This window comes from Tachypleus tridentatus, chromosome 9 (assembly GCF_004210375.1).
Source record: "Tachypleus tridentatus isolate NWPU-2018 chromosome 9, ASM421037v1, whole genome shotgun sequence".
In the NCBI taxonomy this organism is placed as follows: domain Eukaryota; kingdom Metazoa; phylum Arthropoda; class Merostomata; order Xiphosura; family Limulidae; genus Tachypleus; species Tachypleus tridentatus.
Genome location: NC_134833.1, coordinates 155,905,601 through 155,923,036, shown reverse-complemented (window position 1 = coordinate 155,923,036; position 17,436 = coordinate 155,905,601). Strand labels below are relative to the sequence as shown.

The 17,436-nt window shown below is 36.8% G+C and overlaps 1 protein-coding gene across 1 annotated transcript; it reads left to right on the top strand.

Annotated features, from left to right (window-relative positions):
- Positions 1-710: 710 nt before the first annotated feature.
- Positions 711-3,407, top strand: LOC143226725 (mRNA decay activator protein ZFP36L1-like). The gene is made up of 2 exons (XM_076458084.1): positions 711-863; positions 1,172-3,407. Exons 1-2 carry the CDS (start codon positions 813-815, stop codon positions 2,204-2,206), a joined length of 1,086 nt encoding a protein of 361 aa, XP_076314199.1. The 5' UTR covers positions 711-812; the 3' UTR covers positions 2,207-3,407.
- Positions 3,408-17,436: the final 14,029 nt, after the last annotated feature.

Below are 17,436 nucleotides of genomic sequence, written 5' to 3'. Positions count from 1 at the left end.
CTCTTTGAAATGTTCTTCCCCATGTTTCAACGGTAAGTTTGAGGGCACATAACGCTAAAAAACTGGTTTAAATATCCGTAGTAGGCAGAACGCAATTAGTCCATTTCGTGTAGCTTTGCGCTTAATGAAAAACTTCTTAAATCCTGTAACGATAGGTATGGTTTGGTTCTAGGCTGTTTTCGTTTTTGGGATATTTCTGTCAAGAAATCAACTGAATCAACTAGACTATAATTAAAACAAATACTTTTATTCTAAATTTATGGGACTGTAAACTAAGTAATTTGGACAAAATGTTCACCGAAAAGATCGTATAATTACGATAACAGTTTTCCAATCGCAACAATTAGGCATACTTAGAGCAATCTGGTAAAAAAAAAAAGAGGTATTTAATATATATAACTATGTTTAGTAGTTTAAAACAACTAAAGTCTTTATGACAGAGTTATAGTTCAATTTGATCCACTACATTGAATAAAATACCTGAATTGATATAATTTTGAATACAAAAGTAACCATTTTTAACAGCACCATCATAACCATACATTCTATGAGCGCAGGCCTAATACGTCTACTTTCTTCGCAACTGAGTGATTCATACACTGGTGTAGTCACGTGCTGTGCATATCTAGAAATTGTCAACATCGTTTCCGTTTCTCTCTCTGATTGGCCAAACTAAAAAGGCTACCCCGCCTACGTTCTACGTCATGCAAGAATAAGCGGTTGTCTAGTCTTGAAAAGCTTGCTCGCTAGAAGGGAATTTAGTTGTGTCTCTGATAAAAGTACGTTGTGAGAGTAGATGTGAGTTTTTCAAAATGTCAACGGCTTTGGTATCATTTTGTGATTTCAACGAAACGTTTTACAAGGTAAGTCATGTGTTTGGTTTTTAAATTGAAGCAGCGGAAAATTCAAACTCCGAGAGTTGTGACCGTTAATGACCGGTTTTGAGGCCATCTAACCCAGTAATCATTTAAGTATTATACTAAAAGTAGGTCATTTTATAAGGAAGGCATCATTATCACAATCTGTGGTTTGGCACTATCTTCACGATGATGTTGTTTAAGTAACTACCAACGACAATTTAGGGATTCTTTTGCTAAAGAGTGGATGAAAACTTAGTATCTGTATGTAAATGGTAATTTGTCCTCATATCATTCTCTCTTTATCTCTATAGAATAACATTTCTGCACATAAAGGGTCTTTCCCGCTGGACAGGAGGCCTCTCAGTTCTCCACCGCTATGTGTACCTGTTTCTAGACGGAACTCTTCTAGTATTATCCCGACAACATCTACACCTATTTCGATGCAACAAAAGCTGACTAACGGAACGCTCCTATCGATCAGTTCACCAGAAGACGTTATTCCTGTGACCATCACGGAACATCATAAGCTTGACCGCAGTCTAAGCGAGCCTGTTTCCCAGTCCAAGCTCATACAAGCCAACTCTAGTCGTTACAAAACTGAATTGTGCCGACCATTCGAAGAAAATGGAACGTGTAAGTACGGAGACAAGTGCCAGTTCGCTCATGGACTTCAAGAATTGCGTACCCTCGCCCGTCACCCAAAGTATAAAACTGAACTGTGTCGCACTTTCCACACAACGGGTCTTTGTCCCTATGGACCAAGATGCCATTTTATTCATAACAACGACGAGTCGAGAAGATATATGCTCAATCTACAAGTAGGAATGAATCCTTCGAAGGCATCTCAAGCAGGGCTTAGCTTAAGCCGACCAAAAACTCTTTCCCTTGGCAGCTTCAGTATAGGTTCCGCCGGAGAGTTGTCACCTCCGTCCAGTCTGAGTGCCAGTCCAACTTCACTTAACAGCTTTTTTTCGGATGATATGTTGGGAAACATTCCTTCAGCACCGTATACTGCGGGGCCAACCCTTGGTTCAACATCTTTTCCCTTCTATGATTTTACTGGCTTGATTTCTCCATTAAAACAGCAAACCTCTGCATCAACGTTTGGTGGTTCCCAGTCGAGTATCAATCCTGTCGCTGCTTCCAATGACACATTGCCAGAGAATGTTATATATCCTAATCCACTGTTTTCTTCTTTCCATGCACCACCATCACCTGTAGATTCTGTAAGTTCAGAGTTGGGCGGAAGCCCCCGTGGTGCCGTTTGCAGTTCATCATTGGATGTAAGTCGAAACCTTTCCCGCTTGCCTATCTTCAGTAAATTGTCTCATTTCGACTCGGATTAAATATTCTGTATTTTTACGAATATGTAGGGGGGATACCAATACTGCTCAACTCCATGGATAATTGGGACCAACTAACTCTATTCCTGTGTACAGCTTGGAAATTATTTGTATCAAATTAGTCTAAAACTCTTAAGTTGTCTCAAATTTTTTATGTTAGTTTATCTTCTTTGTATGAGATGGTTTACATTAGTCACACACAAGTCATTACCGAATTAGACCAATAATATATATATATATATTTGTAACACGTTTGTACACTATAGAATACTGTCGGTAGTCTTGTTATATTTTTTGCATTCGATTTATATTACGTAAAATGTCGTGTTAATTTGCTTATGTCACATAGTAAATGTTTGATATTTTTGTTCATTTTTTTATTTCTAACTGCATATAACACGAGGATGTAATCTTATACATTGGTGAAAGTTAAAGTCTGCACGGATGCGTTTTCTTATATTGATGTGTTTGTTTAAAGCTCTGTTAATTAATGTCTTAAAATTAGTTGAGTTAGGCCTAGTTATCACTGGGGTTTTATCCAGTAGATTTGGTTTTTAAGCCTTATTAATGTATGTGTTACAATTTATGTATCGTGTATTTAAGTAACTTATTTATTTTTAAATATGCCTTCGATGGTAATTTAAAATATTATAAATGCTCATATTTGATATGGTAAATGACAATAGTTTAAATTAACTGATAATGTACGTTGTATACCGTATCTTAAAATGTAATGCCAAATATTATTTTGGGACAATAACGACAGGAAGTTACAACAACGTCGAAGAGTTGTGGATCTCCCGAAGGGAAAAGTCTGTCCTAATTTTTAAGTCGCACAAGAGTATGTCATGTTATATACTAAATGTGGTGCATAGTAAGGTGCCTTAGTCCGTTTCATTACTCCCCTAAAGTAGAGGTGGAAGTGGACCGAATATTATATTTTAATTAAAAAATATATTATTGTCCAGATGAACATAATCTTGTTTTTTCTTTTCTTTGAAGAAATAAAAAATATATAAAGCATTCCGTAAAGTATATAAGTAATAACTGACAAATTACATTTAGTACTTGTATTATTTTTAGGTAATGCATAGTATGGAGTGTATGGTATATCGAAATTGGAAATACATAGTTTGTTTTTTTTTCAAAACTTGCTTTGTAATAGAGTGATTTATGAAAGATAATAAAACAATTATTTTCGCTAGATCGAACACTTGCTGCGTCCTACATATCACGTGATGTTGATGGGTAAAGAAACTCATTACTTTTGTTTTACAAATATGAAACCGCGTTTCTCTTACGAATAATACAGTGTTAAAACTGCAATTATATTGTGAGATAGGATTATTTATTGTTTCATTTCTAACACTGTAATAGTTCAGCATGAATATTTAGGTCCATTAATTAAGTAAAAAGAAAATTCGAAAATCTTGCAAAATTGTGTTTTTTGTTTTATTCAAGTTAGCTTAATGGAGAACGAATTAACTCATCGCTTATGATCCTTTACCTACAACTGTATTTTCTTTTTATTTTGGCTTACATTTGTATGGATAAAGAATTTCAATGTTGCTTTAAGTGTTTATTTGTTATACTTTATTTATAACGCTCAATCCTGGAAAGTGAAGTTCTTATATTATGAACACTTTTGAGTGAAATTTAAAAATAACAGAATGTCGGCAACTTCAAACCTGCTTTATTAAGAGCTAACTTAGTGACTGGTATCAAACCGTATACCAGACGTAGCGTGAATAATACTTCTTTAGGCTAAGCTATACAAAGGGATACCTGCGCTATGTTCACCACGGGAATCGAATTCGGTATTTCGGGGATTTCAATGCGTAAATGTCTATTGACCCCCTGATAAAGTCGAAGTTGTGAGATGTAAAAACGAAGGGTGTCGGCCTGTTACCTGCTTCATCTGATATTCTAAATTGGTTTCCACACACAGATATTTATAAGGGATCTTTAATTTAGCGGCGACAGACGAAGCAGCTAGTCAACACCACCCTCCGTCCTCTCTTGGAAAATGGTACTCTCAAACAATGTATAATGGGATTGACCTTTGTATTATAACGTTTCCATGCTTGTAAGGGCTAGTAAAGCTACTCGAGGGCTATCTGCGCTAGCCGTCCCTAATTTTGCGGTGTAAGTCTAGAGGGAAGACAGCTAGTCATCACCACCCACCGCCAACGCTTAGGCTACTCTTTTACCAACGAATAGTGGAATTGACCGTCACATTATAACGCCCCCACGGCTGAAAAGGCGAGAATGTTTGGTGTGATGGGGATGCGAACCCGCGACCCTTAGATGGCGAGTCGCACGCCTTAATCCACCTGGTCATGCCGGGCCTCACCTGCAGTGTTGTGGTTATATAGATTTATTGGGTTGACATTCACGAGCCGTGATTTTCGAGTGGGATTGAAACAAACAAACAACAAAAAAAAAGACCCTCTATTAGTCACTTAAATTACTCCTAAAAAAGAAAGAACAAGTTTAACCGCCAGATATTCGATAGAATTCATTATATCGGCAATCTCTGACGTAGAATAAATGTATTGATACACCGGAAGGAAACCAATGACATCACAAAGATGGTTGAATTACGTAACGATATTCTTTGTAAGCTTCCGAATTTACTGCGGATTAACTGACAATGAATCATGTGTGATTGCATTGATAATATAGGTCTATAAAATTTGTATGTTCGAGACCGCTGAATAAAGAAAACTAGGTTATATATAAATTAAAGGGGGAGTAGGAGGTAATGTGTGTAGATACATAACCATAATTGTGGTACACTGTTGAAACAGACGACCTGTGTTTGACTAGACGGTTTTTACCGATGCAACACACGCGTATCCATGTATGTATATTTTGGAATTTCGCTCAAAGCTACACGAGGGCTATCTGCGCTAGCCGTCCCTAATTTAGCAGTGTAAGACTGGAGGGAAGACAGCTAGTCATCACTACCTACCGGCAACTCTTGGGCTACTCTTTTACCAACGAATAGTGGAGTTGACCGTCACATTATAACGCCCCCACGGCTGAAGGGATGAGCATGATTAGTGCGACGGGGATTCGAACCTGCAGGCCCTCAGATTACAAGTCGAGCACCGTAACCGTCGGGCCCCATGCATGCCTCTCTCAGTGAACAAAACAAGCCCAAACAAAAACGAAATTGAAGACCCTATATAGGTTAAAAGGCTCCTCAGGGTTAATTTTATGTCCCACAGGGTACGTTTTTAGTTTGTTCATTAAAATGTTGTTTATCACAGGTTTGTATTTGATATTTTTAACGTAGACCTTTTGATTTTAAACTTTGATTAACTGTTTGAGGATTTCTTTTTTCTCTATGGGTACATACATCCAGGAATGTCTATTTGTAAGTTAACATAAAGAGTTGAACATGTTATATTAAAAGGGTTTTTTTAATGTGCAAATCGGTAAATCAAGTGACAAACACATCAGAGTCTTAGTGGCAGAGCAGTATAGCTTCGGACTTATAACGCTAGAATTCGGGTTTCGATACCCTTGATGGCTGGAGCACATCCCATTGTGTAGCCTTGTGCTTAATTACCAAGAACAACGACAACCACATCCAATATAAATTCACGGTAGAATAGAATCTGTCAACTCAACATTTTGACATATTTATCATTACGCAGGTGATGTGATGTCACTAAAATTATTTTTGGAAAGGGGCTCTCCCTTTCCGACATAAAAGATACATAAACTCAGATCATAAAAGATATACTCAGGTCGAAGATTTAAAACGTAAATGACCAGGGTATTTCTTGTTGTGCCTAATAATATGGATCAAATTGGATGTCCAGGACCATCCAGAAAGAGACCTACAAGAAGTCGTATCTTAACCTTGGTAAGCAAAGCATGGCATCTTGTAGCACACGAAAATCCACACCATATGAACAAGAAGGATCTCCGTCTGAACCGAAAGCAGGGTATGGGTACATCAAAATAATGCTTCAAAAACTACCTATCGTTAAACCCTCAAATAGCTGGAGAAAGATATTGGTGTTTCATACGAGAACGTACTGATTACGTCAACAGACGCAATGCCTTTGGTTTGGTTAATGTGTTTGTTGAGACAGACTCTCATACTCGTATACTAGCTGGATTTTGGAAACATAATAGAAGCGTGATGTACTTTTGATATGACAGACTTACCATTGACTTTCTTGTAATGGAAACTATGATGTTGGGTTATTGTGAAAAAGCACGGTCGTTATACAGAGAATGATGGAATCTAACGACGTGAAGAGGCTTCAAATCGATGTTAATATGAGGTACTGTTTGTTTGTTTTTGAATTTCGCGCAAAGCTATTCTAGAGCTATCTGCGCAAGCCGTCCTTAATTTCGCAGTGTAAAACTAGAGGGAAGGCAGCTGGTTATTACCACCAACTCTTAGGCTACTCTTTTACCAATAAATAGTGGGTTTAATATTACAACGCCCATACGGCTGAAAGGAAGAGCATGCTTGGTGTGTCGGGGGTTCGAACCCGCGATCCTCAGATTACGAGTCTAGCACCTCGCCATGTCGGACTGTATAATGTACTTAACTTTTCTATGTATGTGTATATACAAGAGTTTGCTTATGGAAGTTAACAGAGAGTCAAAGATTAGAATGCACTTTCTTCATCATCAAACTATTTTACCTCGTTATTACTGGGGCTCCCTATGTGTGTTTTTATATGTAAAATAAGTTATTTCGTTCTTTTTAAAGGTATCTTACATTCAGTTTAATTACAGACGAAGACCTAAAATTACTCAGTCTAATACAAATAGGTAGTGGAAAGTTTCAAAGCAAGTCTGAGGGTTAATCACGAGAGGTTAGCGAGTTTTTCAAACGCCAAGATTAAAAACTTAGTTATTCTGTCTTTTGTGTCTCACATGAAACTAGTATCTTAATTATACGTATGATCTCTGAAGATTCAAGACTGTTACTCAAACAAACATGTGACCAGCTGGTTGGGGGCGCTCGACTCCCAGTTTGGGAGTCGCGGGTTCGAACCCTCGTACTCTCAAACATATCTTATCCTTTCAGCCGCGGGGACGTTATAATGTAACATTCAATCCCACAGTCATAAGCGAAAGAGCAGGTCAAAAGTTGGTGGTAGGTGATGATGATTTCCTGTCTTCCATCCAGTCTAACACTACTAAATTAGAACGGCTGGCGCAGACAGCCCTCGTGTAATTTTGCACGATTTTCAAACCAAGTCAAAGAGACAAAAAATACTTAAGCACTTGTGATTGAAGCCGCTTAGAAAAGAACCTTCTAGGATCCTCTTTTCAACTTTATTTTGACGTGTATATATATATATATATTGCTCTTTCTCCTGACGGGGATTTATTTATTTAGCTTTTATCTTAGCACAAAAGATAAATATGGATTGATCCGTAATGAACATACCGAAAATACACATTGAGTTTCCTTATTCTAAACACACTTATTAACATATTTTAGCGTTGGTGCTCACTAGATGGCTAACGCGCTCGTCTGTACTTGTTGCTAGGGTATAATATACGCATGCTCAGTGTTATTAACAGTTACAAAACATGTCCACGAATGCACGTGCTTTGCTTTATAGTTCGTCCAATGGCTCGCTTTAAATTGTCATGGACGAAAACAAACAAAAAATACTTTGATCACAACCAGTTAATAGGGTTGACAAGTAGCAGCGGGTACATTTATTTATGTTTGACAGTTTAAATTTATTTTATAATAAATTAATACCTAAAATAACTGCTCTCTTTGGAATTCTAGGAATGAGGTAGACACGCTAGCTTGTAGAACGTCTGGGTATAGGTTTAGGTTTTGCTTTGAAACAAACTTAGTTATTTTCAGTGGCTTTGTTAATAAATATAATGAATGAAAATTAGACCCTGTCCTATATATCCCAAGTAAACGGTAGTAGAGCGAAACTCGAAATCCAAACAAAATAATACATGACGGTGACTATTCTTTGGACTACACCTTCCAAAGTCTAGGGTGGGAAATGTTTCGTTCTAGTTTTCAGCATTAACTCCGTATAGATTACTCAACGCCAGTACTATCTATCTATCTTACCTAAGTTATTTTTTTCTTGCCATCCTACTTGTTTTGCGTGTAAATTAGAATATTTTTATACACTCAGTTATTTTCAAGTTATTCTAACTCAGAAGTAAATAAAAAAAATGCATCTTTCTGAAAATATCTTGTTTATTTTATTACAAAATTTATGTAATGGATTATGTGCTCTCTGTTAACTACGAAGATCGAACCCCGATTGTTTGGGTAATAAACGCCGAAGAGTACTTACTAGTCAGCTATCAGGAGGACGTTTATAAAGGATACAGATGATACAGCTTGTGATTTAGTTTCTTTGTTAAATGTTTATAGTTAACTAGAAGATAAAACTTCATCCTACGTCTCGTTGTAAATTTAGGTATAATATCAGAAAGTGAAACGATGAAGATGGTTTTGTCTTGTTTGAATACATCAGAAGAAAAAAAAATCATATGCTTTTATACATAATTATTTTGCCCAAGTTTGTTTTGCTTAAATGTATCCTCAAACCCAGGAAATTTAATTTGTTTCACAATTTCATGCAGCGCTACACTAGGTCCATCTACGCCTAGTTGTCCTTAATACATAATCAAGTAACAGTTAATATTCTGTAGAACAGTGAGAGGTTCAAAGTGCGAAGCTCACTTTTTGCGGTTACGGCTCGAATCACGAATTCCCGGATTCGTAGTTTGGGCAAGCTATTCTTTACAACTCAACACGTACGACCCAATATCCTTTTTTTTTTTTTAATTATTCGAAATTGTTAATCTCATTTAATAGTAAAAACAAAATAAGTTTTTAACTTACAATATACTTTATCTATGACCTCCTAGAGGGTCAGCCACAAGTCTATGGACTTATGACAATAAAAATCGAGTTTCGACAGCTGTGGGAGGTTGAGAGGATAACCCACTGTGTAGCTTTGCGATCACAACAAACACAATTATCCATTTCTGTGAACTGTTCGTGGAATATTTTTCTTGGTTGGTGTACAGTTTACATAGAGGGCGCTGCAAAAGAGAGGCTGTAATAACGTTCCAAATATATTTTTCAGTTTGCACGTGCAACAGGTGTTTATGAACAATCGGGTCATTCCACTTACTGACTTCTTTATATGTATCCTCTGTACAGGTACATCCAAACGTCGTGTGAAACGTATCTATGTTTATACTGTAGCCAAAGCAACGCGCAGAATTTACAACAGAAGCACTTTACCGTCCTTGTTATCGCATCTCAAGACAACCGATTCCGTATAGTTATGTTTTCAATACCAACGTTTTTATTTCATGATAAAGTTCTAATTCTATCTGCTCATCAAAGGACCGAAAAATACGCTTTCTTTACGTAATTATTACATTTGTTGGTTTTATTTTTTATTTTCTCGTGTTATGTTAGTGAAGTGAATTGGTCTTTTAACGGTTGTTTACTGTTAAGCACGAAGTAGCTACTCAATGGACGATTTGTCCTGCGCCCAGCACGGATATCGAAGCCCGATCTTTAGTGTTATAATCCCACAGGCTTACTGTTAAGTCACTGGGGTGACCTTCTGAGTATCGGCTCAACAGCAATGCTTACGTTCATCTACAACAGGTTGTAGCTTATTTATCTTTACTGTTTGTTTGGTGGTTCACATTGTGTATTTGTTTCAACTTGCAAGTCTCACACTCATACTGAGTTATCGATGTTTCCACGACTCCTATGAAACAGACTGTAATATTCACTTGTTAGTAATTTACCTGATGCTTAGTTTGTGTACTGTCCACTTGTTAGTCATTCATCTAATGCTCAGTTTACGTACTTTTCACTTGCTAGTCATTCATCTAATGCTCAGTTTACGTACTTTTCACTTGCTAGTCATTCATCTAATGCTCAGTTTACGTACTTTTCACTTGCTAGTCATTCATCTAATGCTCAGTTTACGTACTTTTCACTTGCTAGTCATTCATCTAATGCTCAGTTTACGTACTTTTCACTTGCTAGTCATTCATCTAATGCTCAGTTTACGTACTTTCCACTTGTTAGTCATTCATCTAATGCTCAGTTTACGTACTTTTCACTTGTTAGTCATTCATCTAATGCTCAGTTTACGTACTTTTCACTTGTTAGTCATTCACCTAATGCTCAGGTTACGTACTGTCCACCTGTTAGTCATTCACCTAATGCTCAGGTTACGTACTGTCCACCTGTTAGTCATTCACCTAATGCTCAGGTTACGTACTGTCCACCTGTTAGTCATTCATCTGATGCTTAGTTTGTGTACTGTCTACCTGTTAGTCATTCATCTGATGCTTATCTCCAATTCTTATCTCTAAACATAGTCGTTCGTATCTCGTACCTAAGTTTAGAGAAGAAATCTGTGGTGATTGAAACGTGCTCAGAATTAGCGTGTCTTAATAATAGACGTTTCAGTATTTTTGTTTGGACAGCAACTCAAAATAAAGACTGTTATGAAACATGGTTTCAGAGAAATACAAGCAGTATTAGGGTTAAGTATCTGGTAAGCTCATTGTTAGGTCTAGACTGAGAAAGTAACTGATCTTAGGGTGGACAAGATATTGCTGAGCCTTAGTTGCAGAATATATAAAAGTTTTGTGCTGAAAAACCTGTCTGACAAATGGGGTGGTATACAAAAAAAAAACTTCTCTAATATTCGTTGCTTCGAACTAGAAAGCACTTTAAAAGATGGCTACAAAATAGTCTTAACTTTCACACCACTGGCGTAACAACAGTGTACACTGAACAGCTGAAGAAGGCATAACTGTTCTTCTGTAGTTTACCACTACCAATGTTCATACGAAAAAATAAATAATTAAATTTTATGATTTTACTAACATCTCTTTGGTGATTACATGTTACTCAGTGAAACAATTATAGAATCATTAAGCCATTTCTGTAAGATATAATTTGCTATACGTATTTATAATTGCAATATAAACAATTACACGATATCGCGAGAACTTCAACTAGCGCCAAATCTGCTATGAGATGGCGCCACATGACTATACTTGACTGTATTTTTCATCAGTGGTATAGCAAATAACAACAATAATTATAAATAATTGTAATTAATTCAACTAATCTTCCCCAACTAATGAAAAGATAAAAATACTCATATTAATATTTTTTTAGAAACACAAATAGAAGCTGTAGTATTTGATTTTATTATTTACGTCCCATAAAAAAGTACATTGTTCAGTAATAACAATATAAAGTAATTCAATCAAAATTTACAGAAGTTTTCTTAATCCATTATTTCTCGCCGCTACTTTATATGGTATTGGTATAAGTTAAATGTTAAATAGTTTTTGTATACTGGGATAAAACGCTTTTATTTCATGGTAGACATTTTATACCAGTCCTTAGTAATGTTGAGTGATAGATTTTCTGTGCTAGTCCTTTGTGAAGTTTATCTTTGAAAAAACGAAAACGTATGATAGCCTTTCTATAGTAGTTCTTAATAAAGTTTAGATTTGAAACAGACTTACGATAGACTTTCTACAACAGTTCTTAGTGAATGATTTAAACTGATCTCACGAATGGTCACAAAATTTATTGTATTTATATGTTAAAATATACTTAAATTCCACATTTTTAACCTCGCCTTAAATTTAACCCTAACTAATTAAGTGAAAATATTTAAGTCGTACGCATCTAGGGGATTAACTTAGCTCACAAAGTCGGTTGCAAGGGGAATCAGTTGAATATTCTGTGATGTCATCGTTAAGTTATTAACGGGGTTTTCCCCCAATGTGTATCGAACCTTGCACATCCATTTTATCGTGACTCGGTTTTCTAGGAAGGTTCTACAACAACGACGACAGGAAGACGAAATTTTTTTCTCGATCGTCTGTCTTACGACCCCTGTGATGACTAATGTAATTTAATCGACGTCATCAATTTCAGTTTATTTTCTCTTTAAATTACACTCTGTTAAACCGATTTTTCCCCTATATTTGAAACAAGCTATAAACTATGTGTATGTATTAATAGTGGCAAGTTTGAAACTGTGTTTTTACCTTGTTCTCTTTCTATAATTCATACATGTATGAACGTTAATTAACCGAACAACAAATGTTCGTGAACATGTTTATTTATTTTTTTAGTTTTCAAAGTTTGTTAATTGAAACTTCTGGTGTTCTTAGTTTTATATAGCTTCATAATTTATTTTACAAAAAATGCCTAAAAGAGTCAGTGCCTTATTTCTCGAAGGAAATAACATAGAACTGAACGAAATAAACAGATGGAAAATAGTCTTACCAAGAATAAAAGTACAGAAGATTAAATAATAATATATGCAGAACCATTTTTTCTTTATCTACTATTTCGTAACTGTCTTAGAAACTTATATTCGTTCGAGCAGAAGACGAAATGTTGAAGTTACACACACACGAACATAAACTTTTGGAACCATTTCAAATAAAGTTCATGAGAAGAGAAGTAGTTACATTTTAAATGAAGTATTTGATATAGCTAAATATGACGTCACACTTCAAATGTTACGTCAATATTGTCACGTTTTTCATTGGAAGACTGAGGTAAAGTAAAACCACGAGTTAGTTTCCTGTTTTACAGATAAGAATTAACGTCTAATAAAATAAGTTATATTGGTGATAGATTTCGACTGTCTGAAATATGCTACTACGTATGTAAGTTTGTATGCCACGAATATTTCACTTCTATTCTGGACAAACGTGACAACTAGCACTGAAATTTCAGAAAAGAAACAATTTGCTTTACGCTTGTAATCAGCGTACGGAACTAACTATCACCGTACTGAGTACGTAAAAAATAAGCGGTCTGTGCTTTCCGTGCGCTATGAAAGGATGTATGTGAAGCTGTTGAAGGGAGCGAGGGAAGGTCACACAGTTCCAGTTACTGTTCATATATCTCCACTCTACAGTCTGACCTGTGATGTGATGGTCCGTTTCCTGTGTTATCGCAAGTCCCAGCCTTCAAAAGCGAGTTTAGTTTTTGTCTGACAATGATTTCCTGATTAAATTGTCGGTGCCCTCAACCAACCGAATCAGATTAGTTTGTTGTTTTAAATCAAAGTTGCACAATTGGCTAATTGCACTCTGACCAATGCGGGGATTAAACACACAAAATTAATCTTATAAGCCCTCAAGGTTTCACTTCGACATCTCGAAAATCGAATCTGTCATGTTTCATACTGAATCATGTGGAAAAGCAAAGACGTTTATCTTAAAATTAACCCTACTTTCAACAGAACTAGTTTTAAACCTCAATTTAACAGAACAAATTTAATAAACAATTTGAATCAGGGAATTTTAAACCGAAATTTAATAGAATATATCTTGTAAACAACTTGAATAGAACAATATAACAAACTTATAACTTCTATAAAAATATAACTAACTATATTGTTTGTTTGTTTCGAATTTTGTTATGCTACACGAGGGCTATCTGCGTTAGCCTTCTAATTTAGCAGTATAAGGCTAAAAGCAAGGCAGCTAGTCATCAACGCCCATCGCCAACTCTTGGGCTACTCTTTTACCAATGAATAGTGGTATTAACCGTCACATTATAACGCCCCCACGACTGAAAGATCGAGCATATTTGGTATAACGGGGACTCAGATGACAAATTAAACTCCCCTTCTAACAGGCTATGTCAGACCCACTGAATAAAACATTAGAACGAATTCGTGTTTTTTAACACACGCCATCACTGTACAGTTGTAATACAGAGTTGTACGTTAACACAGACGAACACTGGTTATCACACTTATGTAATGTTAACACAATCACTAGTTTGCTGACATCCACACAAGTTATAATAATAAATTGTAATGTTAACACTCACCAGTTTGTTGACACACATAATCAATAGAATGTTAACCCAGAAAATCTCTGTCTTGTTATCACAAACATTTTAACACAATTGTTAACACACCCATGCAACGGTTAGCACATCCACCAGTGTCTTAACATGCACACGTTATGTTAATAGAGACAATCACTGTTTTGTTAATACATTCATGTAATGGTTAACACATCTACCTGTATCTTAACATGCACACGTTATGTTAACAGAGAGAATCACTGTTTTGTTAACATACACACGTTATGTTAACAGAGAGAATCACTGTTTTGTTATCACATGAATTATGTTAGTACAGATGTTCAACTTCTTGTGAACACACATGTAATTTTAATACATACAATAACTGTTTTGCCATCACACACAAGTTAGGTTAACACGTGGTTGGTTAACGTTTATTGGAGCAAAGGATACAGGCTATATCCGCCAGGCCACACAATGGCTGGTCAGTACCACATAAAAGTAAACAATGAATTGAAAAACTGTGATCAATTCGTAGCTTAGTCAGGACAACTTATAGAAACAAGATGGGCAAAGAATAATAGGCCTCATCTGTAAAAACCTTACTATGATGTTGCCCGCTCCTAGTCGACTGTCAACTGGTGCCTTCAACACTGGACTATAGTCCATATATGGGATAGGCACTGCTTTGACGGCACCAGAGTAGACGGTCTTACCTTCGGTGTCAGAGGGCTCATTTCCGCGAATATCGACGTAGCCAGGTGTCCAGAAAACTGGACACGGAAAGAATATGAAGTAAAATGTCGTTGTTGAATATTGACCAGAATAGGGTGAGAACTAATGCTAAGCGATTCCAATAGAGACCTAAGAGAGTCAGTGTAAATAGTAAAATATGTGTACTGCTTAGCTTCTACATGATCCAGAGCAAGAGAAATGGCGTACAGTGAACACAGAAATTGTAGAGAGGATCCTGCGTGCAACTATCGAATCACAACAAACCATGGCAGAGCCCACAGAGTAGCCTGATTTCGAACCATCCATATAAATAGAAATGGAATAATGGTTAAACAAAATGTTTGACAAAGAGAAGCAGTGGGAAGTCCTCAGATGACTCAAAGATAGGTCACAGGTGGGGATGATAGTAAGCCATGGTGGAATGAGCTGACCAATGGAGACAGCAACGTAATCCAATGACAAACTCAAAACTCAGCCACCTGTGCCTAGATACAGAGGCGAAAGGGAAGAATGGCAGATCGTTTATTCCGAAAGAGCATAGCTCACTGAGGAAGTTAGACACAACTCCAGGTGGGATGCTGTGGTAAGAACTGAAATTTAATGGCATACTGAAAAGAAAGTTGCAAACGTCGGAGATGAAAAGAGAGTTCGTGGGACTCAGTGTATAAACTGTGGACTGGAGATATGTGGAAAGTCCCTGTGCAGAGCCATAGTCTCAACTGTGGACTGGAGATATGTGGAAAGCCCGTGTGCAGAGCCATAGTCTCAACTGTGGACTGGAGATATGTGGAAAGTCCCTGTGCAGAGCCATAGTCTCAACTGTGGACTGGAGATATGTGGAAAGCCCGTGTGCAGAGCCATAGTCTCAACTGTGGACTGAAGATATGTGGAAAGCCCCTGTGCAGAGCCATAGTGTCAACTGTGGACTAGAGATATGTGGAAAGCCCCTGTGCAGAGCCATAGTCTCAGGTGGCGAATGGAGTCTAGCATCGTCAAGGCCGAAGTCCTCCTAGAACCATAAGCCATGGACTCATAGTCCACTTTGTAGCAAATGAGAGCACAATAGATTCTGAGCAAGGAGTATCGATCTGGTCCCCAACAAGCGGAAGAGGGGATACAGAGGATGTTCGGTGCCCTTGTACACTTAACACGTAGCAACTTGATGTGTGGAATGAAGGTCAGCTTATGGTTAAATATAAACTCCAAAAACTTTACCTCAAGGACCACGAGATGAACAATATCACTGAAATGGAGCTCTGGATCAGGGTGTATGCAAGCAGTTTTAGAGAAAGAAAAGATAAAATTGATTGTTGAGGTTCACTTCAACAAACAGCAGTGTGAAGTTGCTGCTAGATAAACCTCACACTCGACGACCAATACGAGAAGTGGAAGTTGTCGACATACAGCCCATTTGCAACACTAGAAGGAAGTTGTGTAGTGATAGCATTAATATTTATACTGAAACGTGTGACACTCAAGACCCAACCTTGCGGTAGTCCAACTTCCTGTCTACACGGGAAAGTGTAGAATCCACATGGACTTGTAATCACATGTTCAGTAAAAAGTTGTGGATGAAAATGTGTAACTGGTCACATAACCCATAGGAATGGAGGTCCTTCAAAATGTGGTACCTTACCTTCATATACTGTCGTAAGACTTTACAAGGTTAAAGAACTCAGAAACAAGATGTTCTGATCAGCTGTTTGTTATCATACACACAAACGTAATGTTAACACAGACAATCATCTGTTTGTTTTCACACACACACGTAATATTCACACAGACGATCACCTGTTTGTTACTACACACACGTACTGGTAACACAGACATTCACCTGTTTGTTTTCACACACACACGTAATATTCACACAGACAATAACCTGTTTGTTGTCACACACACACACAGAATGTTAACACAGACAATCACCTATTTATTATCACACACACAACGTAAAGTTAACACAGACATTCACCTGTTTGTTCCACACACACACGTAATATTCACACAGACGATCACCTGTTTTTTACCACACACATGTAATGTTAACACAGACTATTAACTATTTGTTTTCACACACACACACGCACGTAATGATAACATAGACATTTAATTCTTTGTTATCACACACACGCACATGTAACGTTAACACAGACTATCAACAGTTTGTTATCACACACACGTAATGAAAACACAGACAATCACCTGTTTGTTATCAAATATACACATGTAATTTTAATACAATCACCCGTTTGTTATCACACACATGTAATGTTAATATAGACAATTACTTGTTTGTTATCCCACACACACGTAATGTTAACACAAACAATCAGTTCTTTGTTATCCCCACACACACGTAATGTTAACACAGACAATCAGTTACTTGTTATCCCCCCACACACGTAATGTTAACACAGACAATCAGTTATTTGTTATCTCCCCACACACGTAATGTTAACACAGACAATCAGTTATTTGTTATCCCCCACACACGTAATGTTAACACAGACAATAAGTTATTTGTTATCACACACACACACATAATGTTTTGTTGTTAATTTGACTTAAAAAATTGTTGTTAATACATCATAAAGAGGTTCTAATTGGTGTTTACTTCGCCCTATGATACGTC